A 24037-nucleotide genomic window follows, 5' to 3' on the forward strand; every position below is an offset into this window, starting at 1 on the left:
TGGATATATGACTAGGTTAAGAGCTTCGTCTCAATCTGTTTCACAAGATCCCTTCCTACTTCTAAAAGTAGGCATTGTCGTGGGGACCAGAAAAGGCATTTTCTAGTTCTCATACTTAATGCTAACCAAAAAGTCACAATGACTTACTTTATCAGAATCTTTTGGTAAGACACACTGGCATAGGATTTACCTGTGCCTCTTAATATAAGGCATTTACACAAGCATTTTACTAGAATAGTACCCTAAAATAAGGTCAATGAGATGAAATGAGAACTTCCAAAGTTGTTTTCAGTTTGCATAATGGTGTAGCCAGAAATTACCAAAAAAAGATCACCTAATAAGAGTAACAGACATCTTTGTATGCTACCCAAAGGCAGTTACCATTGCACTTAGGCTATGTAGAGTTAGGCTATGTAGACTTAGTACACTAGATACTTGTTTAAATTTAAGAATAGGAATGCAATGATAATTGACACTGCCATTAGCTCTGGGCTTGATGTAGTACCATTATAGAATTTAGTCGTTGCCTAAAGGTGTGGACACTTTTTGCCTTCATGGAGAAGAGGTGTTACAAAAATCACTCAGGTATTCATTATTCAGATTTTATTTCTTGCATAACTTGTGTCTTCAAAGTCAATGTGTCTTTAAAAAAAATACTGCATCATACAATCTGTCATGTTACCCCCACACACATACAAAAACAGTATGAGAAGTACTGGGGAGGGGGCGGTTGTAGCATGTACTATAAGTTTGCATCAGAGTTTATCAGTCCGTCATCCTGCATACAACAAAATAGCAACACCTACAGTTTGCCAGAGTGATGTTCCAAATCCTAGCCCTAGGCTAGAATTATGCCAAGTAATACCATGGCAATAACAGTAGAATCTCACTCATTGCATTCCCTTTTTTTGCTCTTTGTTTTTAAGTTTTTCAAAGTAGGGTCTCGTTCTAGCCCTGGCTGACCTGGAATTCACTCTGTAGTCTTAGGGTTTTCTTGAACTCAGATTGTTCCTCCTACTTTGGCCTCCCAAGGGTTGAGATTAAAGGATGCACTGCCATGCCTAGCTTGGTCATTTAAAAAAATTATTTTTTTATTACTGGAGCAAGGGAGAAAATGGGCATGCCAGAGCCTCTAGCCACTGCAGACGAACTCAAGATGCATGTGCTACCATGTGCATCTGGCTTACATAGGTTGTAGGGAATAAAACCTGGGTCCATAGGCTTCACAGGCAAGTGCCTTAACCTCTAGCACACCCTTTAAATTGTCATTGGCAAAGTCCAAAGTAATCAAATATATAGAGCACATCTTACCTGGCCAGGAATAATTGTAAATGAAACCAGAAATGATTTTCCTGGGCGACAAAAGTGAATTTGTTTTGTTACCTTTTTTCATTAAGTCCCTAGCACCTAAAGTGTAGCAAGTTTTCATGTTGGGTTTCTACAGGCATGCAGTTTTTAACAGATCTACTTCAAAAAGAATCTTTCATTCAAACATAGCACAACAAGGAAAAAATACTTCTGGAGGCACAGGACAAGCACAAGTGAGTATAGATATGCGAGGCCTTATGTGTGGCCAAGATGGTACACTTCATATATAGAAGTGAATGCTGTTAAAGTGCTGTTCACACACAAAAAGATAGTCTAACATTAACACACAACTCAACTGCACTGCTAAATATGGTTGTCTTTATTTTCTTTTTTCCTTGCCCAGCCCTATCTAAACATAAAATAAAACTACAGGACTGAAATTAACAACCCATTAAAATCAGCAATAAGTTATGAAAATCATAAAGCTTTTTTTAAGTACTTAAGGGTAGTTAAATTATTTAAAGACAAAGTCCAAACAGCTGGGGGTAAGGTCTCCAGGAAGGCTTCCCAGGGTAAAGGAGAGGACCAGAGGGAAACCTTGAGAGTTTGAGACAAAGGGCACACATGACATCAAAGTGCAGGCTAGAAATTTCACTTAGAAGAAAATAACATTTCTGAAAATATAAGAGCAACAATAGCACCTGCACAGTGGGTTTATGAGACAGGAGAGAGACTTGCATGTAGAAAATGGAAGCAAATCTTTACGTTAAAATGAGACAAGTGCTGAACTTAACTATGTTAACTATGATAGTGTGTCTACTATGGATATCAGATGGTTACAAGCTGGTAAAAGGTACTGTTCCTAAAAGAAAACAAAAACAGCATTGACCTTTTTTTCTACCTAACCCAGACCTCATTCATTTTGTGCACTATAAGGAGTGAGGTGTGAGGGTTTTAATCATTATCAAATGCTGCATCAAAATAGATGATTTTTCCCATGTGTTTTTTTCCACTATAAAAGACATCTATGTTACTTATGGACAAGCTTTAAAAAGATGTCATTTTGGTTTTCAACACATATAAACAGTTATCAAAACCTCAAATAAAAATGCTGCCGTGGCTCAGACCTTGGCCTGCTAAACTGTGTGCACAACTCTTCAGATCCACGCAGACACGGAGGCACGTGGAGCTTTTTCCTTCTGGCCCCCAAATCCATACTCCTAGGCCTGTGTGATAGAGGCTGCCATGCATGGACTGTCCCCATGTTGCCTAGGGGCGGTGAGCTGGCGGTTGGGTGCCCTACTGCTAACGATGCAGGATAAGGTTAGCTTGCTTAGCATGGAATCCAACAGAAAGCTGAGCTGCATGATGATCTCTCAAAAGGCTTCATGGGAGTCTCTCCTTTTGTAGGCATGAAATGAGCTTTATTATTTATTTAATTGATCTTTTTAAAGAATTGATCATCCACAGGCTTCATGATAAACTGTCCCAGGCTGAGTTTTAGTAGCTCTTTAGCTATCCAACATTAATGCCTGATTATTTTGACTTTTCTCTCATTTAAGTTTGATTTTGTTTTTAGGGCCACAAAGCTTAGGAAGGGTTCTTAACACCCCCTACCCTTAAGTGTTTATACGCAATTCATTATAACCAAACTAGAAAAGAAATAGGATGGATCTCCAATGTCCTCTGAAATCAACTCAAGATAATTTCACACAAATTTTCTGCTGTCATTGGAAATTGTGGTTTTTCCAATATAAATATTTGTTCTGTTGGGGAGATTCTTCCCCACTTTTTGCTTAAATACAGGTCTTTTGACCCTTTTGTTCAAGTATAGTTTTATTTAGTTTTAAAGAGGAGACTTCATGAACCCAATTTAAGAGATTGTATTGAATTGGCCCAGTGAATATTTTGCCCTGCACTGTTACGTCATGCTGGGTTCTAGGAAGTGAATGAAAGTTTGACGCTGGCACTGGAGTAACCTTCGTCACTCCCAATACTCTGCAGGCTGCTGTGGTCATCAATGTCACTGATGCTGGTGGTACTTATATTGTCCACTTCTCCATGGGAGAACTCTGTGCTTTCAACATCCACTTCAATCTCCTCTGCAAAGGGGAGAAAAAGAGCATTAATAACCTTCATATGTACCTTTAAAAATGAAAACCTTTGAGGTAAAGAAATATAAAATGTTATGTAATAAGCTTATCAATGACCGGGAGAACAGGGACCCTAAAGTGAAGAGCCAGGACTATTTTCTACAAAGGACAATGTCTGGTATACAATGGTGGTCTTAATTTAGGCAGCAAGTTTACTAAAACCCCTTGACGCCAGTCCGTCTGGACCTCCCACCAAAAGCATTCTGCCTACTTGGGAATTAGTGCTTAATATTAAAAGATCCTAACCCCAAGATGTTTAACAACATCTGTTTTGCATTAAGCCAAAACTAATTCTCAGTGCTGTTTATTAGTCAGAGTTGACTTAAAGAGGGGAGTTGAGGAGAAATTAACTTAAAAATAGGAGAACTAGAAAATTTATCCATCTAAGTCTTTGGTGATACCACTATACAGACTTCAGTAACTAGGACATTATAAAGTATATTTTGAGTGATTTATTCTCTTGCATCAAATACAGTTTCAAGCCCTCCCCCTTTTTTTGGTGTGCTGGTAATTGAACCCAGGGCCTTACCATGCACAAATGCTCTGTCACTGAGCTATAATACACATCCTCAGCCTCAAACATAGCTTAAAATAAAGACCTGACACAAAATTGGCCTCTGAATTATGATGAGATTTACTAGTAAATACATCTTAAGCTGGTATATACCCTTAAAAACTAAAGAAATATCTGAATAAATAAATCAATATTATATATATATGTGTGTGTGTGTGTGTGTGACCCTAGATATCTTGTTAAATACAGTCACCAATAATATATATAACAATACGTATTTTAAAAACAAAAGACAAATATTTTTTCCCATAATAACTAGGATAAAAACTCAAGATTTTGCAATCCTCTTATACCTCAAAGCTTGACACTTAACATTTTAATCATGTAGTAAGAATGGCAGAATGATGACAGCTATTGTAACTAAATGATGGGCACACGGATTCATTATTCTGTTTTCTGTATTTTTGAGTATGTTTGAAAGTTTCCATTTTAAAAGGCAAAACAAAAATTAGTCTTCAAAATAAAAAAAACAGTATTGTCTAATATTGTAGAATTCTCAAGATTTCAAGATAATCCGCTTTTCCAAATGTAAGGCTTAAAACCATCAAGGTTGGGCTGGGAGATGGCTCAGCTGCTGTGTCAGCATGAGAGCCCGAGTTCAGATCTCACACTCTCAGACGCAGGAGTCCAAGTCTACTTTCAGTGCTCCTACAGTGAGGTGGAAGGCTGAGCTAGGAGAATACTTCTAAGTTCTCAGTCCAGCTAGCCTTGCATGCTGTGAAAAAAAGACCTGCTGAAAACAAGATAGAAAGTGAGGACCTACATCAGCAGTTGTCCTCCACACACACAAAGGTAAAAAACTTTTTATGAGTTGGGCATGGTGGCACACACCTTTAATCCCTGCACTGGGAGGCAGAGTTAGGAGGATCACCTGAGACGACAGAGTGAATTCCAGGTCAGCCTGGGCTAGAGTGAGACCCTACCTTGAAAAACCAAAAAAGGGGGGGGGGGGCTGGAGAGATGGCTCAGCGGTTAAGCGCTTGTCTGTGAAGCCTAAGGACTCCGGTTCGAGGCCCAATTCCTCAGGACCTACGTTAGCCAGATGCACAAGGGGGCGCACGCATCTGGAGTTCGTTAGCAGTGGCTGGAAGCTCTAGCGTGCCCATTCTCTCTTTGTGTGTGTGTCTCTTTCTCTGTCACACTCAAATAAATAAATAAAAATGAACAATGGTACAAGTCTTGAGGTAGGGAGAACTACAGATAAAACAGATCAATAAAATTCAGATCTTTTTTGTTTGTTTTTTTTCTGTTCTTTAATTCTATGAAAGACAAATGTTCTAGAGCACTCAATATATAGATAAAAATTAACATCACCATTAATAACACATCATTGTGTTTTCTGACAAGTGAGTTGAAAGGCACGATACCATTTCTGTAATGTTTGTGACCCAAATGTATATCCTCAAACCTAGTAATTTGAAAACATCAAACCCAAACCAAGAAACACTGTATAAAAATATTGAAGACAATAGTGAGAAAAATAGTAAAATTTGAATAAAGCCATATTACATACTTAATCTTTTTATATCAACATTAATTTCCTGGTTTAGCTAACTATCACATAAGGGGAAGCTGAGTGAAGGGTAGAGGGGAAGGCTACAATTTTCCACAGAAGGAAATTTAAGTCTAAAAGTACTTCAGAATTTTTTTTCCAGAAGAAAATTTAGTTTGCAAAGTCACTGCTAGGCATTGTAATCAATGTAATAGCCGGGGTCCGAGGGCTAGCTTCCTGGTAGAGCAGTTCTTACTGGTCCAGCACACAGGAGACCCTGGGCCTGACGAGCAGCACCAGATGAGATATTCTCATGACAACGCTCCCTCAAAAGGAAGCAGATACAGTGAGTGTATCCCTCAGCCTGCCTTCCCTCAGTCCAGATAGAGATGCTCAGTATTTCCTTAGAGAAGAGACCTACCTCGCTCTGAATCAGAACGATCTGAAGAAATAGTTGACCCAATGCTGTCCATTCGTATTCGTTCCATCTCTTGGGGACCCTGCAGCTGCTCCAGTCGCCGCTTCAAAAATCTCTGTTCTCGTTCCAAGTTCTCAAGCTGGTGCTGGCTCTTCCTTTCAGCTTCTTCAAGTTTCTAAAATGATGAGATTTTATTTATATTTGTGTACAGTCCACTCTAGAATGATAAAACTGCCTTCTGCCTAACATCATCCCAGATTTTTTTCCCCTTTGGCAGTGAACACATTATATATATGAATATATATGACTTATGTATGTAAAATATGTATGTATTACTTATGTGTATAAAATACACATACTTATGTTTTAAATACCACAGTCATGTCTTCACTTTTTTGCATATAAATGCTACATTACTTGAACAAGATGGAATTGTAAAAGTCTGTGAAGTAATATCCACAAAGGAGAAACCTCCTGTAGTGTATCTGATGGAAAAATACTGAGGGGCACAGCCAAATACAACCATCTCCACAAGAGGGCACAACTGCCTTCCTTCAGGATAACAAAAGGTAATTGTTATTTTCCTAACATTCTCAGCTCTTTAAATGGCCACTGGCAAAATAATTTAGTTTAATCATGTTGCTTCCATCAGATTAGCTCATGGTTTTTTAAAAAAATTTCACTCAAGGCCAGCTATGAAGGAGGATATGGTGAGCTAGCTATTATAAACAGGAATCATTGCTAATAATTATACCAGGATGCAAATCTGAAAATAAAAATTCTCACCTTGATATGTGCTTTGGCTTTGTTGAGCAAACCCAGTGTTGTGTGTCTGGTGCAGTCTGGTCCCAGTGGAATCAGAACTTTTAAGCGTTCTAAACACAAGCGTAGATGAGCTCGTCTAAGAATGATACACACACACATAAAAGCTGAATTAGCACAGCACACTGACAGCAAAAAAATCTATTAAAGACAATTAATAATAAATACAAAGTCAGTTTTTATTATTCAGCCTACAACCATGTTTTATCCCAATTCTTCAAAGTACATGCAAGGATAGGGAGCCTACATTTTAGTTTCTGCCATTTCTATTCTCTGCTGATACAAGTTACTTCATGTTATTATCCCCAGTGGTAATCTGTCAGAGATGGTTTATTGTTAAGGCCACCCCATAAACTCTCTACTGTATTGTTAAAGTAGGCAAACATACTGGAGCAATTGTGCTTCATTTTGAATGTTTACAACCATAGGGAAGAACGAGGGATTCAGCTATGATACCTAAAGGAAGATAAGATGCTCCCGAATTTCCATTTGCTCCCACTTTTTAATTACAGATACATACACACTCCTACTTCTCAGAAAGTATAGCCATCCTGTGGTGTATGTTGTTATGTATGAGGTGGGACCACATGAACACTTCTGGTCTTCATTTCTTTTAATAGCAATTTCATATGACTCAGCACAATCGAAATAGCAAGACTTTTGTGACTAGCTACACAGGGGTAAAACCCAATATATCTTTTAAAAATATTTTACTTATTTGAGAAAGAGGGAGAGAATGGGTGTGCCAGGGCCACTAGTTACTGCAGACCAACTCCAGATGCATGTACCACCTTGTGCAGCGGGCTTAGATGGGTACTGCGAAATCGAACCTGGGTCCTTAGGCTTCGCAGGCTGGTGCCTTAACTGCTAAGTCATCTCTGCAGCCCCTAAAGCAAATATATCTTGTGTTCAGTTCCTCCATTGAAACAACCTATATGTTGAGTCTACTAGCTCATTAACTTAATTACCTTTTCTCTCTTCCACTCTCATGACTTACTCCAAATTTTCTACACAAGGAAATGGTGACTGAGTTGTTTACTGAAAGCTACTGCATACTCTGATTAACCTCTTGTGTAAAAATATCTGGGGAAATTTTTCTTGGAAATGTTAGCAGAGCCTTATGGATTTACCTTCCCTGAATTATAATCATGGTGACTAGAGTGAGTTCTAGGTACAAAATTTTATTCTAAAACAATACTAGTTTTCATGTCAGGTTCTATGTTTTAGAAGGCATAGCAAAATTCAGCAGCTAACAGCACATATCTGAAAAGAAAATAGACAGATGTGTTTATGATTTACCCCTTCTACTTCAAGAGCTGCAACTGAACTTTTAGCAAATCTCAGCTTCATCAGGAACAAGACCCTCCATTTTCTTCTCAAAGAGGAATAAAATGGTTTCACTAGCTCACCAAACTTTGTTTTAAATACAGAACATAATGTCAAGTGAAATTTTCGGATGCTAGCAGATTGAAGATGGGTAGGAGAAGGTGATAAACAATTAAGGGTAGTGAAGTCAGACGTTTGATAAATTGTCAAGACTGAGCGCCCACTAGCCCTGATACAGTTAAGAATGTTAGCATTTCCATTCTAGATCTTATTCAGTTCATCATCTCAAATCTACTACCATGCTACACTCTGAAGCCTGCCATACTTGATACAGATAAATGAATGTTTTCATTTCTCTAAATTAATGACGTGCTAACAGTTTTAAAGTCACCCTACTCCACTGCCATGCTACCTAAATCTCTTAGATGAGGAATCTCATACACTCAGACCGTTCTTGCCAACCAGACCAAAAATAACACAAAACTACATACAAGGTAAAAAGTGTCTTTACAAGTGCTGCATTAGGGTTATAGGATATACCTAATGAGCACACTCATATGGCATGACCATGGGTAGACGTTCTTGCTAGTAGAGGCTCGACTCTGAGTTCAGCGTTCTATAGAAGTTAACAGAGGACCTAGCATAAGGAAGCACGCTACAAGAATGACTCTGTCAATTTTGTTCTACTTAGCTCCATAAATCTGGTGGATGTCGCAATCAAGATCTACATATAGGTGAAGAAACTTTAGGGTCATCCTGACTAGTTTCACGTTAAGAACAAAAAGGGGAATCTAAGTAGCTAGGGTTCATAGTAGAGTACTTACCTACGTAGGAAAGCCCTGGTGTGATCCCTAGCAACACACACAAATATTAAAATGTTGTTTTCCTCTGTTTTAAAAAACTGTTTTCAATTGTGTACTTTTGTGTAGTCAGCACTGTTTTAGACACTTCCTTGGTTGGAAAAAGTAAAACACACACAAAAGAAAAAAGATAAACTTTTCAGAATTAATAATCCAAACTACAGAACAAAGTTACTATATTGTTTCATTTGGTTCATACTGAAATGAGTCATGCTGAGACATGCTAATAGACAATCAGAATAAATGGAGAAATTGTAACTGAAGGAGATAGACTTGTAAAAGAACTAAAAACCTGACTTTGGAACTGAAAGGTATTTGTCTATGAAGAAGCAAGGGTTTTCTGGATAATTACACGGAAGATAAAAGGACCTAAATTTATGGATAGAGACCAAATTTAAATGTGAGATTCTGGGCTGGAGATACAGTACAATAGTAGAGTGCTTGCCTTGCATGCTCATAGTTCTTGATTTGAACCCTAGTGCTGAGAGAAGAAAGGATGGAGGGAAGGAAGGCACAAGAAAAGAAAAAAACCACTAACAAAAATTCTTAAGACTGAAGATCCCTTAGCTTCTTTCACAATTGACCTAGTTCTAAGGAAATACCAGCTATGATCAGTATTCTGGAGGTCCTTGACAAATTACTTAAATTTATTAAGTAATAAATCAAGAGTTACTCAGACCAAGGGAGACAAGGCTTAATGCCTCAATGAACAGGGAAGGGAAAATCACCTCTGGAAAAAGTTTTTTTTTTTTTTTTTTAAGCTACTACTGATAGTTTCTTCGATCAAGTAATTTTAAGTCTGCCCAAGGATATAGCTTAACATCCAGAAAGCATACCCTGAGCTACCATGTTCCACATAATTATACCATTCTCGATGTTCTGGAAATACAGACCTACAAAATAGGCATCAATGTGAAGGATGAGCAGTGAGTGATGTCCATTCTCCTAAGGGGAAGTCTTATCTGTGGAAGCTAAATGGCATCCCTTTAGTTTTTGTACTTAAAAGTCAACAGACAGTTGGAAAGTAAAACAACAAAGGTTTAGTGCAGTTGAAGGTCACTAGCTAACTAGTTGGGAACTATAATTTTTAGAGTTCCATCCAAGGAATTCAGCTTCCATATGTGTTTATATGTCACTTAGGAAAATGCCCCTTCCAATGAGCAAATGGATATGTTCTGATTATAAACTTGAGTTTAATTATATTCTTATTGATGTGTAAACTTTTTCTCTCCAGAAAATTTCTAGACCAAGAAATGTATGGCACATTCTTTCCTTACCATACGGCTTCCCACTACCCTTTCCCTATAACTCCCCCGTTGGTAACCAGATCGCAAGCTTAACCACCAATGACCTAGAAAGGCATATCTTTTGATGCCATCTGGTCTTTTCTTGCCTTCATTCTCATGTGATTGGTGGCTCAGAAACCTCCAGTTAGGGGGTTGCCAAATCATAGCTGTAAGGCTCTGAGGAAGAAAAGACAAGAGACAGAAGGCTTGGTTTGATTTGAAAATCCCTGTTCATTGAGGAAAGAAAGCACGTGTATGATGTTATTCTAAGTCTTCGAGAAGAGCTGACACAGAGAATAAGGACTTATGAAAGGTAGGATCCTACTGATAAAACATAGTATCTCAATGATACGTAAAAGGGGGGGTGGAGAGATGCTTTCGTGGTTAAGGTGCTTGCCTGTAAAGCCTAAGGAACCAGGTTTGATTCCATAGTACCCATATAAGCCAAATGTACAAAGTTTCGTGGGTGTCTGAAGTTTGCAGTGGCTGGAAGCTCTGGTGTGCCTATTGATGACCTGCCTCTTCCTCTCTCTCTTCTTTCTCCCTCTCTCAAATGAATAAATAAAATATGTTTTAGAAAAGAGAAAGAAAGAGAGAGGCATTATCCCATACCATAAAATTTATGGAACTAAATTTGATGGAAAATCATATATATATTTTTTTTCTCTTTTTTTTGAGGTAGGGTCTTAGTTTAGATCAGGCTGACCTGGAATTCACTATGGAGTCTCAGGATGGCCTCATACTCATGGAAACCCTTTTACCTTAGTCTCCTAAGTGCTGGGATTAAGGACATGTACCTGGCTGGAAAATGATTTCTTCAAAAAATCTTTTAGTTTTCTGGTTAGCCTTTTCTTTTTTTTTTTTTCTTTTCACAATTGTTATTAACATTTTCCATGATTATAAACAACATCCCATGGTAATACCCTCCCTCCCCCATTGCACTTTCCCCTTGGTTAACATTTTCTTTTAAAAAATATTTCTTTTATTTACTTAAGAGAGAGATAGAGAGAATGGGTGTGCCAGGGCCTCTAGCCACTGCAAATGAACTCTAGACATCTACACCACCTTGTGCATCTGGCTTTATGTGGGTTCTGGGGAATTGAACCTGGATCCTTAGGTTTTGCAGGCAAGCACCTTAACCAGTCACCTCTCCAGCCCAGTACTTACTTTTTCTCAAAATAAAATTTTTAATTTAATTTTATTATTTGTGAGTAAGAGACAGATAATGAATGAATGAATGAATGAATATGGGTGCACCAGGGCCTTCAGCTGTTGCAAATGAACTCCAGACACATTCACTACCTTGTGCATCTGGCTTAAGTAGGTCCTGGGGAATCCAACTGGGGTCCTTTGTTTTTGCAGGCAAAGTGCCTTAACCACTAAGCCATCTCTCCAGCCCCCAGAATTTATTTTTATATAACTCTTAAACATGGCTAACTAAATATAAACTATAACAGTGTGGGTGAGGATCTGACCTAGACCTCAGTATATAGCCCAGGCTGGCCTCAAGGCATTCCTCAAATAACTAAATAAAAATGGAAAACAAGTCAAAGATGTGTGCCATGCCTGGCTTAAAATCTTTATAAGTTAGCATAAGTGATAGTAAAGCAAAGTCACTACTGAATACTGCAGTAAGATGATGACCAGTGAGAAAACCATCTCCTTTCAGAGATGAAGTAGGTAGAATGGACACAGACCAATGCACATTTCTTTTCAAAGACACTTTGAAGTCTGTTTTAAAATGAGATTCAAAAGTGGCAATTCCTAGCCAACAACCCTACTAGAGGGTTTTATCAAAATTGCCCACACCTTCAAAGTGGGTAAGCACTTTAGGGGAAAAAGGACAATTAGCATCTGTTTGGCTTTTATTTTGGTAGGTTAGGATCATTTTTCCCTAAAGAAACCAATGTTGCTTTTGATTTCAAGCCCTTGTAAACTTTACTGCCAACATGACATATCACAGAACATGAAAGGAAATGATTTTGTTATGAAATGGGAAACTTTAAAGTGCAGGTATATCAGCTACAAGAAGCATACACTATTGTGGGAGAACAGGGAAGAATCTCTTTTTAAAAAAAAAATCCTGCAAGTATCCTCAGATGGTGTTTTTCAGTTCTGATATTTTTCAAGTCTTCTCTGGGAACATTAATCCCCTTGCCCGACAATAAGAAATCTAGCCCTGCCTGGCCCCACAACCGTCCACTGGCAGATGCCCGGGGAGGCACAGTCCTTCACTGCACGTTGCTTGTCTTTCATTCCTCCACTACGGGATACCACGGTTTTGCCAAATAACTAAATCAAAATGGAAAACAAATCAAGTGATAGGGACAGCGCTTGTGTTTTCCTCTCTGCCGAATGTTACGCAATAGGCTGGGAGCTCTCCCACGAGCCACATTCTTCAAAGCTACGCTGGCCTGTGGCCAGGTTTCCCAACTGTCCACACACTCCCCGCACATGACGGCAGCTAACTGCTTACCCTACAAATTCTACAAACCAAAGTTTCTCTGAAGTTTAATGTACTGAGAATTTCTAAAGATTCTAAAATTTCACCTGCTTTTATAAAAAATGTTATTAAAAATGACTAAGCACACTGTCCACGGCTTACTAGCTTTATTTCCTAAAACATATATTCTGTTCAGCTTACTCCGTTTATGAAACAAGGAAGGGAGACAAAGTATTCCTACAAGCTGGCATTCCTTTGGTCATTATATTTCACCTGTAACTTACAGAAAATAAACAAGACTGTTCACTCCCATGTATACCAACTTGTTAAGTGTCATGTCACTTTCCTAGTGTCAGACTTTTTTAAAGAAAATATTTTATTTATTTACAAGCAGAGAAAGGGAGAGAATGAGCACTCCAGGGCCTCTTGCCAGTGCAAATAAACTCCAGACGCATGCACCACTTGGTGCATCTGGCTTTATGCAGATTCTAGGGAATAGAACCTAGGCCATCAAGCTTTGCAAGCAAGTGCCTTTAACCACTGAGCAATCTCTCTGTCACTCTGTTGTCAGGCTGTGACTGGGGTACTCATGGGTCTCTGGTAACAGCAATGAAAACAGTGTAGCTGGGACCCTCCTTTCACTTTTCAAAAGGAAGCTGCTGCCAGGGGGTGATGGAACTCGCCTTTAATCCCAGCAATTGGAAGGCAGAGGTAGGAGAATCCTCATGAGTTTGATGCCAGCCTGAGACTACATAGTGAATTTCTAGGTCAGTCTGGGCTGGAGCAAGACTCTACCTCTTAAAAAAAAAAGGGGGGAAGCTGTTTTCACTTAGTATTTCAAATGTTATCTTGTAAAACAAACAGGAATGTCAACAAGTGTTCTAATGAAGTTGTAGATTATGTCTACTATATAATAATTATAAATTATAAGTCACATCTAGTACACAATAACTAGATGTTATTCTGCTGTCACATTCTCAGCTTTGGCATGAAAGGGCTCACTAGATTGGGCGTGGTGGCATACACCTTTAATCCCAGCACTTGGAAGATAAGAGAGGTAGGAGGATAGCCCTGAGTCCGAGGCTACCCTGAGACTACATAGTGAATTCAAGGTCAGCCTGGGCTAGAATAAGACCCTACCTTGAAAAAAAAAAAAAATTAAAAAATATATATAAATAATTAAAATCAGTTAAGAGAACTAATGTTACTAATTCTTATAATTTTTTTTTTCCAAGGTAGGGTCTCACTCTAGCTCAGACTGACCTGGGATTCACTATGTAGTCTCAGGGTGGCCTCGAACTCTCGGCAATCCTCCTACCTCTGCCTCCCGAGTGCTGGGATTAAAGGTGTGTGCCACATCTGGGTTTTTTTTTTTTTTTTGAGACAAGATTTCTCTGGGTAATTCAGACAGGTCTGGAACTTGCTATATAGTCTAGGCTGGTTCAAACTCATAATCCTGTCTCCTCCTGGGCTGAAAAGGTACATTCCACTGAAAAGTTGTTATTATTTTTTTTAAATTTTTTCCCTTTGGGTAGGGTCTCACTCTATCCCAGGCTGACCTGGCATTCAGTCTGGAATTCAGGCTGGCTTTGAACTCATGGCAATCCTAAACAAAACTTTCTCCCAGTAAAATCAAAGCAGTTCAGAGAGTAGGCTATATGTTCTCCTAGGAGTATTTAACACTGAGCCAGAGGGTATTTGAAGTTACAAGGCTAAATATGTATTTTGCAGATGTTGTACTGTTCTCAACAATTGGGGAGAAATACATCATTTTATATAAAAACAACCATACACAGTAGAAATGCACTTTCAAAATTACATTACAAGTCAACTTAACACTTCATTCATCTCAAGACCTCCAGGAGTCTATGTTTGAACTACTAAAGTAAATCATTAGTAAAACGTTAGACTTCAAAAAAATCACTTTTGATTCATGGCTGAGACTGTGTCTTAAAAAGATTTAGAGAGGAAAAGAAGGGACAGGAACACAGATGAAGAGAAGAGGGAAGAAGAGAGAGGGAAAGGGGAGTGAGTTTTAATAACTCAAAAGGCAAACTATGTATTTATTTTCAAGAAGCTAACTGCATGTAGGCCTTGATGCCACTAAACCTTTATAGCTTAGAGAGATGAAGACCAGGAAAAGCCACTTAGTCAGCATCAGTGAGTGCCATTGACTATGCTATTGAGTTAGATGCTGTCAAGATTTAAAGTTGCCAGTAGTAAGTAATCTTTACCTGTTTGAAGACTGCAATTTTGTCCTTATGCCCCATGTTTCTAGCCTCATTTCTCATTACTTACACCCTCGTACACTCCTTCCACATCCACATGAACGCATATTTTCATACTCAATTGCCAATTCCTGGGCTGCCCTTATCTCCACTGTTCAACTAGTAGGCATTTAATACAGTTTTGCTGTGTGTTTGTGTGTGTTTTGAGACAGGGTCTCATGTAACCTAGGGTAGGCTGGCCTGGAACTCTCAACCCTCAGCCTCCTGAGAGCTGGAAATACAGGCATGTGCCGACATGCCCAACCATCTAATGCACTGTTTAGACCACAGCCAAACTAGTGTTTCTTTTGTGAGTTCTTCCTTTTTATACTTCTTCCAGTAACTGATCCCTGGTTTCTATACTAGTCATACTGTATTTTAATTGAAATTGAATGAGTTCTTTAATCATTTCAATGTTTCCAATATCAAAGAGAATGACTAGCACACAGTGGGGAGAAGAGATGTAACAGTTTCTAGCAGATGTTTTTGAAATCCTAGTTCATCAAAGTTGAAGCAACACTCAATACTAGAGTCTCTAGGCAATACAACCATGTGGCAGGCCAGCATCGTGAGAGAGCTGCTTATGAAAGCCACAACTCTAGGCACCTGTGTTATTTTTGGAGCAGGTCCAGTCAGTGAATGTTAAATTGCATCCCAGAGAAACTGATTAACTGAGCCTTTAGAATTAATCTCTCTTTTTAAATTTTTTTGTTTGTTTATTTTTATGTGAGAGCGAGCGAGAGAGAGAGAATGGGCATGCCAGGGTCTCCAGCCACTAAACTCCAGATGCATGCATCACCTTGTATATTTGGCTTATGTGGGTCCTGGGGAATCGAGCCTCGAATCAGGGTCGTTAGGCTTCACAGGCAAGCACTTAATGGCTTAGCCATCTCTCCAGCCCTAGAACTGACCTCTCTTTAATAGGGAAGTTGAGGATTGAAGAACTGTAGCCATCCAACAGCATGGCTGTGTCAAAGCACCAGGGATAAGAAACTATCACAACAATGGCAAATGAAACAAGCAGATAATTTTTTTGAAGTTCAACTTTTTGTCAGCAATTTCAATTTTTTGATCTTATACCTTCTAGAAAGTGAATTTTTTGACCCAAATTACATTTAAGTTCAAGGAGTGGTAACAAGAACAAGTACAATAGCAGAAAAGCAGCCACAAAAAAATAAAAATAGAAACGAAATAGCTAAGAAAGCCCAGATATGGGCTGGAGAGATGGCTTAGTGGTCAAGGCACTTGCCTGCAAAGCCTAAGGACCCTGGTTTGACTCCCCAGAACCCATGTAAGCCAGGCTCACATGGTGGCACATATGTCTAGAGTTTGTTCGCAGTGGCTAGAGGCCCTGGCACACCCATTCTCTCTATCATAAATAAATAAATAAAAATATTTTTTAAAAAAGAAAACCCAGGTATAAGAGGTAAATTTCAAAAGAAAGAATCCATCTGTGTGCAGCAGAGTCCTGCTCACAGCTTTCATCTCGTCTGTGAGTGAGAAGCAAGTTCTCTGATGAGGACAGGTCAGCTCAAGACCTGTGTGGAGAACACAAACCACCCTGGAGTCATCCGTATGAAGGCTGAGTGCTTTTGTGTTTTGAGATAAGAGCCTATGTAACCAAGGCTGGCCTGGAACTTGCCACCTTCTCCTCCAGCACCCAACCGCTCAGTTTACAAATCACCTTTTCTTTTCTTTTTTCTTTTCTTTTCTTTTCTTTTCTTTTCTTTTCTTTTCTTTTCTTTTCTTTTCTTTTCTTTTCTTTTCTTTTCTTTTCCCTCCCTCCCTCCCTTCCTTCCTTTCTTTTTTTTTTGGTTTTTCCAGGTAGATTCTCACTCTAGCCCAGGTTGACCTGGAATTCACTATTGAGTCTCAGGGTGGCCTTGAACTCATGGCGATCCTCCTCCCTCTGCCTCCCGAGTGCTTGGATTCAAGGCATGTGCCACCATGCCCAGCTAAGCCTCCCTTTCTTAAAACTTCACATTTGACAGCCTCATTAAAAAAAAATTATTATGAAAACCTTGTTCTAGAAGCAAGTGTTCTTCACTGGAATTCCTACAGAAATTTCCTTAACAGAAACTGTTTAATCATCCATTCTGTGCTCAAGTTAGTTTCTATGCATGCATCCCCTCTCCTCTTATCTGTGTACAAGGATTTGTTTTGCTTAAAAAAAAACCAACTAACTCGATCACTCATTCAACATATTTCTTCAGTCAAACAAGAACGTTCTGTATTCCAAGTTTCAAAGTCTGGGAAATAGGGCTCCATCACTAGAGAAAACAGTGGCAATTTGTTCTAAATACAAAATAGCTTATTTTCCTTTGGCAACTGTCCAGGGATCTGGGTGGAGGGAAAGGGTACTCCTCTGGAGAGAGCAGCCTCTGAACCTGGACTACTGTCAAAACTCATCTGTGGGTGGGAGGCCATTTTTTAAAATTATCTTTCACATTAGTTTGGAAACAGATTAAAGATTTTTTTGTTTTTTGCCTTATTAACTGTTTTCTTTTTGGCCTTTTGTTGGGTGTTCATCCCTATTCTGGCAGCCCCTATTGGTTAATTTAATGGTATCAAGGAGCTGAGAAGTATTACTGTCCAAAGGAAAAAGCATTCTCTCAGAGGGACTGGGAAGGCCTGCAGTCACAACAGTAGCTACTTGTTAATTTTCTATTTGAAACTCAGTGATGTCAATAGTTTTGTACCCTGCCAGACACCATGGGGTAAAGTACATTCTGAAACCAAAACAAACTTCCTACGTGCTGGCAAATCAGACGTGGGATGCCGTGATAACATGCTGTAAGATACTGCCTTAGTTGTAGACACAAAATGCAAACAAGAAGAAAATTGATTCTTCTACAGAAGTTGAAGTCTCACCCCGCTGCTCCTCTCAGAGCTCAGTACCACTGTTTCACTGTATCAAATGAATGTCCAGGCTGACAGAAAAGAAGAACTATTGTTATTGATCACTAATAAAATTATGGTCCTATGTAGCATAAATAACACTCTTGAAGAATATTTGTAATTTAACTTCATTTAGGACCATAAAATGAAAATAGCTAAGTGTGTCTTTATAAACGGCCCTACTAATCAGATGTGATAGTATAGTAGCTCATCTTAAGCAGGTACAGTCACACAGGAAGATAGACATGCTTTATTAAATGGAACAGGAATATGTTAGCCCAAGAATTATTGCATTCCTAAAAAGGTAGATATCGAGTTTGCACTGCATATGCGTAACCTGAAATGGAGAGCTCAAGTGATCAGCAGTGGAGCCATGCTTGCTCCTAGCAGACGGCAAATGGTTTGACATTGCTGGACACCTGCCAATTTAGTCCAGCCAGCCAGGCATTATTCTTAAAATCCAATTTTAGCAAAATTTCCACCAAATCAAAATGGTGTGTTTTTGTTTGTTTGTTTTTGGTGAGGAGGGGGAATGACATGTTGGGGAGAAAAAAGGGTAATACAGGGCAAATGTTGGCTGATGTGTTTTGTTTCATTCAATAACCTTAAGGCATTCATTGGCCATTTAGAGCCTCTGGAAAAATAAAATTCACAGAATTTAAAATATGCCATAGTCTTGGTCATGACAGAAAACTGACACTTTGGGATATCGTCTTATTTCTAAACTACTTTACTGAGTGTTTTCACTGAACTATCACCTGCACGTGTGTGCGGGTGCTCCTGGCCAAAGAGAGTCCCACTGAAGAGCCGTTTTTCAATTACCTTCAAGGCAGCACAGCATGACGGGCACCGGGCACTAATCTTGCCCACTCTCTCCTTTGATATGGCAGCGTTTTCTGCAGTGTACTATTAGGGAGCTGACAGATGAATGCATCTTTAAAAGCAGGTAGAATGTGAACGGCATATGCCTTAAGAACTACTTTACTTTTTAAACGCTTCTGAAAGGAGGAATGTGTTCAATGAATTAACAATAATTACAGTAAGTCCCTAAAAAGCAAGCTTCAAGCAAGTAAAAGACTTGATTCAAGTTGTTACTGGGTTGTAACACTATATTTTGTAACTTGCTTCTATTTATCCTTGTCTAAATCTTAGTTTGACTCTCTTCTAGAAAAGCCTGGAAAAAGATGAAATGAGAGAGGGATCAGAACTCTAGTATTTATTTTATATTATTCCAGCCATAACGCAGTATCATTAGTCCTCTGTATAAGGTCTGCTTTATGAGTAGTATTGTCCTCTTTCCTTTGTTTTTATTTATTTTTAATTGACAAATAGTAATTGCACACTTTGATTCCATTGATAGCTCTGGAGAGCAGCCCGAAACCTTTTGTGACCCCATGGATCTGCAGAAAACAAAGAGCCAGGCTGAGGGAGCACTGATCTATTTTGTTATCCCGGCTGGTCACATCCTCACCACCCGTCCCAGCAGCTGGTGTGGCTCCCTAAGTTCGCCACTACGCCAATGAAAGAAGCCCAGAAAGTCTGGAGATGACGCTTGTCAAATCTGGATAAATCGCCTCTCAAAGTCTTCGGATGACAGCCCTGGAAGAGCTTTCAGGATCACCAACATCTCCATCTTATAGAATAAAAGATTCTTGAAGGATTCTTTGCCATGGCCAAATACCCAACATTTATAAGTATTTTCTGCTAAAAATACCGATTAATGTTTCTTGAACACTGGAAGTCATCAAAACCCTGTTTCTTCCTCATGTGACTAAAAAAAAAAAAAAAATCTAGCAATAAATTTCAACTGCTTTCAAAAGAATCTAAGAGCCCAGAATTGCCAAACTTCTCTTTAAGAAAAGCCTTTTCCATTAAAAAAAACACCAGTTTTATAAAGTCATTCAGCTTTGAATTGTGTTGTTTATACATTTTACCTGTGAAGATGGAATTTCTAACTGAAAGAGAATTTTACAAGCCTGTTTCGCTTTACAGCTTTGCCAATACCAACTGATCTATAAAGGAATAATTAAATAAATCAAGAAATTAAAAATATATAGACAGACATTACAATCTTAGAGGGAAATGCCACAGTTGGTCATACCAGTGATCCAAATGCCAGAGTTTGTTGTTTGTCAGCGACACCAAACTGTGGTGTGGCTCATGGAAAGCTATGATGGCTGTCCTCCCTGACAATGACCCAAATAAAACACTCATTTGAACTTACTTTGATTTTGTTTTAATTTTTATTTAGGGTAGTAAGTTCCCATTTAATCACTATACATTGTATTAAGTAGGACTGTCCTTTTTTATAGATGAAATTTCTCCTTCATGTTTCAAAGGGGTATGCTCTCTAATTTTAGTCATTATTGCTTTATTAAGGTTAGAAGAAATCTAAGTGTCCATTTTCTTAACCTCTAAGTTTTCGCTTATTCTAATTTAGCCATTGCGTTTCTAGATTAGGAATCCTATATCTAATTTAGTTTTAACTTATTTTAATGAGAAAGCTTTGCTCTAATTTCTTCAGGATAAAAGTACTTTTCTGAAAAGTAAAGCATTCTATGAAAAACAGACATTTGCTGTCATGGCATAAAAACCTTATGTCAACCTCAGTTTCTAAGCAAGCTTCAAAGTGACAGGGTTTTGATTCTTTTAATTTTTTTTTTTTTTAACAAAGCTTTACATCATTTAGGCCCTACTCAATTAAATTAATCTTCAACATTACTCTAGGAAAGAATGATATTGAAGAGATTCTACAGAGCTAAGGAAATGGGCTTCCTATTTGCCCTCTTCCTTGACGTGCCATAATCTCTAAACTGTCATTCTGCTTTTGAGTACCGTTGAAGTTGTCAACTTTACCCTAGTGAGCCCCAAACAACCAAACACTTCAACTTGGATGGATGAATTTCAAGTTTTATTATCACAGGACACTTGGGCTTCTACCAATATGCTACCATAAAAAGGGGGCGAGAACTGTAGCAGATGCCTCTTTATAGGAAAATGTAACCATTAAAATGATGTTGTGAGGGCTGGAGAGATGGCTTAGTGGTTAAGGTGCTTGCCTGCAAAGCCAAAGGACCTCGGTTCGATTCCCCAGAACCCACGTAAGCCAGATGCACAAGGGGCACATGCATCTGGAGTTCATTTACAGGGCTGGAGGCCCTGGTGCGCCCATTCTCTCTCTCTTTCTCTACCTGCCTATTTTTGTATCTCTCTCTCTCAAATAAATAAAAACAAAATATTTTTTAAAAAAATGATGTTGTGAGAGCTGGGAAACCGGTTCAGTGGGTAAGAGTTTGCCGCAGAAGCATAAGAACCCGAGTTCAAGCTCCAACACCCACGTGCAAAGCCAGGTGTGGCCATGCATGCCTGTCAATCACAGCACCGAGGGGAGGGGAGACAGGAGGTCCTCTGGGGCTCACAGCTTGGCCAGTTAACCAAGAAACAGGGAGTTGCAGGCTCAGTGAGAGACTGTGCCTCAAGGAAACAAGGCAGAAGAGACAGATGAAGTTACCTGACAGCCTCCTCTCGTTTGCACAAGGCACACACATCAGCACACGTGCATACACACCACATACCACCCCATTCCAAATGACACTGTAAGCCTGATACACTGCCTTTGCTACTCGCACTTGGGTGGCTGTGGCAGGAAAAGTACTAGTTCAAGGCTAGGTTGGGCTACACGGTGAGACCCTACCTCAAAAAACAAAACAAAAAACTACATTTTAGTTGTCAATAGAGACAGCAGGGTACAACTATAAGACGCGGGAATAAACGGTTTACCACATTTTACAAATGTGCTTTCAGGTGCACATTTATCTTATCCACGCCAAATAAACTTCAAGCTCACTTTTACCCCCAGAATTATGTCCAAACAATACTTTATGATTAAAAGAGCAAAAGATATTTAAACACAGTGTTTTTCTTGAACGTCCTTTCAAATAAACATGCCAAAAACATGATAAGACTAATTTTGGCAAACTCCTAGAATGCCATGCACGCCATAGAAATAATTGTTCATGATAAGCTGTTCATATTAACTTCAGTCCATGATAACCCCCTGCTGTGAATTTACCTTAACTCCTATCTGCTAAACACAACTCAGCACTTAATTATACGCTTTAAAGGGGCTCTGTAATAATATCTTTTGTCTCGTACCTAGTTAGATTATAAAACCTCAAGAGCAGGACCTCGAACTTTTTATTTTATCCTATCTCTAGTAACTAGCACATAGTCCAAGCCCTAATAAGTGCTTGTCGGTTGATTTGTAATTACCTTCAGGAGTCTTTTTGTCAGTGCCAGGAACTAGGCCACTCCAAATGAACTCCTATTTCCACCAAAGATCTCAAATCAGAAAACATGATCTTGGGGTTTGTGGTATATAAGAGTATATAAGAGACATCAATACAGATATCTGACAAGTATCTGTTATTAGTCTTCCTAGATCACGTGTTCAAAGGAAGTTCAGAACCCTAAATTTTCAAGATCAAGCGATCAAGAAGTATTTCCTATTTATTTCACCTGAAGTGCAGCCAATGGGGGGAGGGGTGTTAGAGAGGCCAATCTGTATTTTATTATGACTAGTAAGCTGCTGTTAGAAGAATGGTCCACTTCTACCGTTGGACCTGTTACAGCATCCAACCTCTCAACTAAAGTACTCACAGTTCTTTGTTGAGAAACCTCTCATTAATAGCCTTTTACTGGACAAGAAATATGTGATCATTTACAATGTGAAGGTGCCAAATTCAAACATGTTTGCAATCCAGCTTCCCAAAGTTCAAATTTTAAAAATCCTAAATAGTAGCAAATTAAAGATTTTTTGTTTTGTTTCTAAGGCAGGAAAAAACAAAAAACAAAACAAACAATCCAGGTTTAGCCCAGGCTGACCTGGAGCTCACTATGAAGCCACAAGGCGGGCCTCAAACGCAAGGCAATCTCTCAGCCTGCCCAGCGCTAGGACTAAAAGCATGTGCCACCATTCCTGGTTTAGAATACAGTTCTTTAGAACATTTCCAAAAGCCTTTCCATTAAAGGATCGTCATTTGAAAAACATATATTTTAAAATGAAATCACTAACCAGCACTCTCTTCAACCAGGCGTGCATAAACCATTTATCTATTTCATTCAAATATAACTAAATGGAATACTGCTAATGATTAATTTTAAATGAAAGGAGTTTTCTTCTGAAAATTCTAAGGCAAAGTAAAATTTAGAAATGATAGGTAAGGGCTGCAAAGCCAAAAGACCTCAGTTCAATTCTCCAGGACCCACATAAGCCAGATGCACAAGGTGGCATGTGCATCTGGAGTTCATTTGCACTGGCTAGAGGCCCTGGTGCTCCCATTCTCTCTCTCAAATAAATAAATATTTTTTTAAAAAGGAAATGGCAGGGAAGTGATAATTCATCTTAAGCAAATTAATCTACATAATACATCTCTAGATAAAAATTAAAAATGCATGATCATAAGAACAGTGAAAAATCAACTACTATCTTTTTTTCTAAACATAGCATATATATTAGTATACATATATTAGTATGTACTAAACATAAATACTTTTAAAATTTATAATAGAATTCTCAACCTGGAACAGGTTTCAATATATCACATATTTGAAATTCTCTAAAATAGTTATAGATCACTTAATATTTAATAACCTTCTCTTTAATTTTTATAGTTTTTAAATGAACCAAAGTGCTTTTTAAATTTTTATTTATTTATTAGAGAGAGACACAGAGAGAGAGAGAGAGAGAGAGAGAGAGAGAGAGAGAGAGAGAGAGAGAGAGAATGGGCACATCCAAATCTCTATCCACTGCAAACAAATTCCAGACACATGTGCCACCATGTACATCTGACTTACATGGGTTCTGGGAAACTGAACCTGGGTCCTTAGACTTTATAGGCAAGTACATTTACTGCTAAGCCATCTTTCCAGTCCTGAGTCAAACTCTTAACTGCTGCTTTTTATTACAAAGAGAATTATCTTCATATACATGTATGTGCATATCATGCATATATCATAATACACATGCCTACATGTACAGAGAGCTACTATGTTAATTGTGGTAACATAAGAGTGACTCCAGGTAAACACTTGTATGTTTCCATCAATCATTTCAACATCAGTCTCTACAAAGATAGCACTTATGGAAATTCACAGCATCTTACCATATTTTCCTACAGCTATTCTAAAT

General features: G+C 38.6%; 1 protein-coding gene across 3 annotated transcripts in view; it reads right to left on the bottom strand.

The window, feature by feature from the left end:
• Positions 1-1664: 1664 nt before the first annotated feature.
• Mxi1 (MAX interactor 1, dimerization protein) overlaps positions 1665-24037 on the bottom strand; it is an 83981-nt gene continuing 61608 nt past the window's right edge. For all 3 annotated transcript variants that reach the window (XM_045140530.1, XM_004659355.2, XM_045140538.1), the window contains exons 4-6: positions 6732-6846; positions 5949-6120; positions 1665-3410 (exon numbers count right to left, since the gene is read on the bottom strand). In XM_045140530.1, coding sequence (XP_044996465.1) covers positions 3247-3410; positions 5949-6120; positions 6732-6846 — 451 coding nt within the window. In that variant the 3' untranslated portion in view covers positions 1665-3246. The remainder of the gene's footprint in view (positions 3411-5948; positions 6121-6731; positions 6847-24037) is intronic.

Source organism: Jaculus jaculus, chromosome 1 (genome assembly GCF_020740685.1).
Source record: "Jaculus jaculus isolate mJacJac1 chromosome 1, mJacJac1.mat.Y.cur, whole genome shotgun sequence".
In the NCBI taxonomy this organism is placed as follows: Eukaryota; Metazoa; Chordata; class Mammalia; order Rodentia; family Dipodidae; genus Jaculus; species Jaculus jaculus.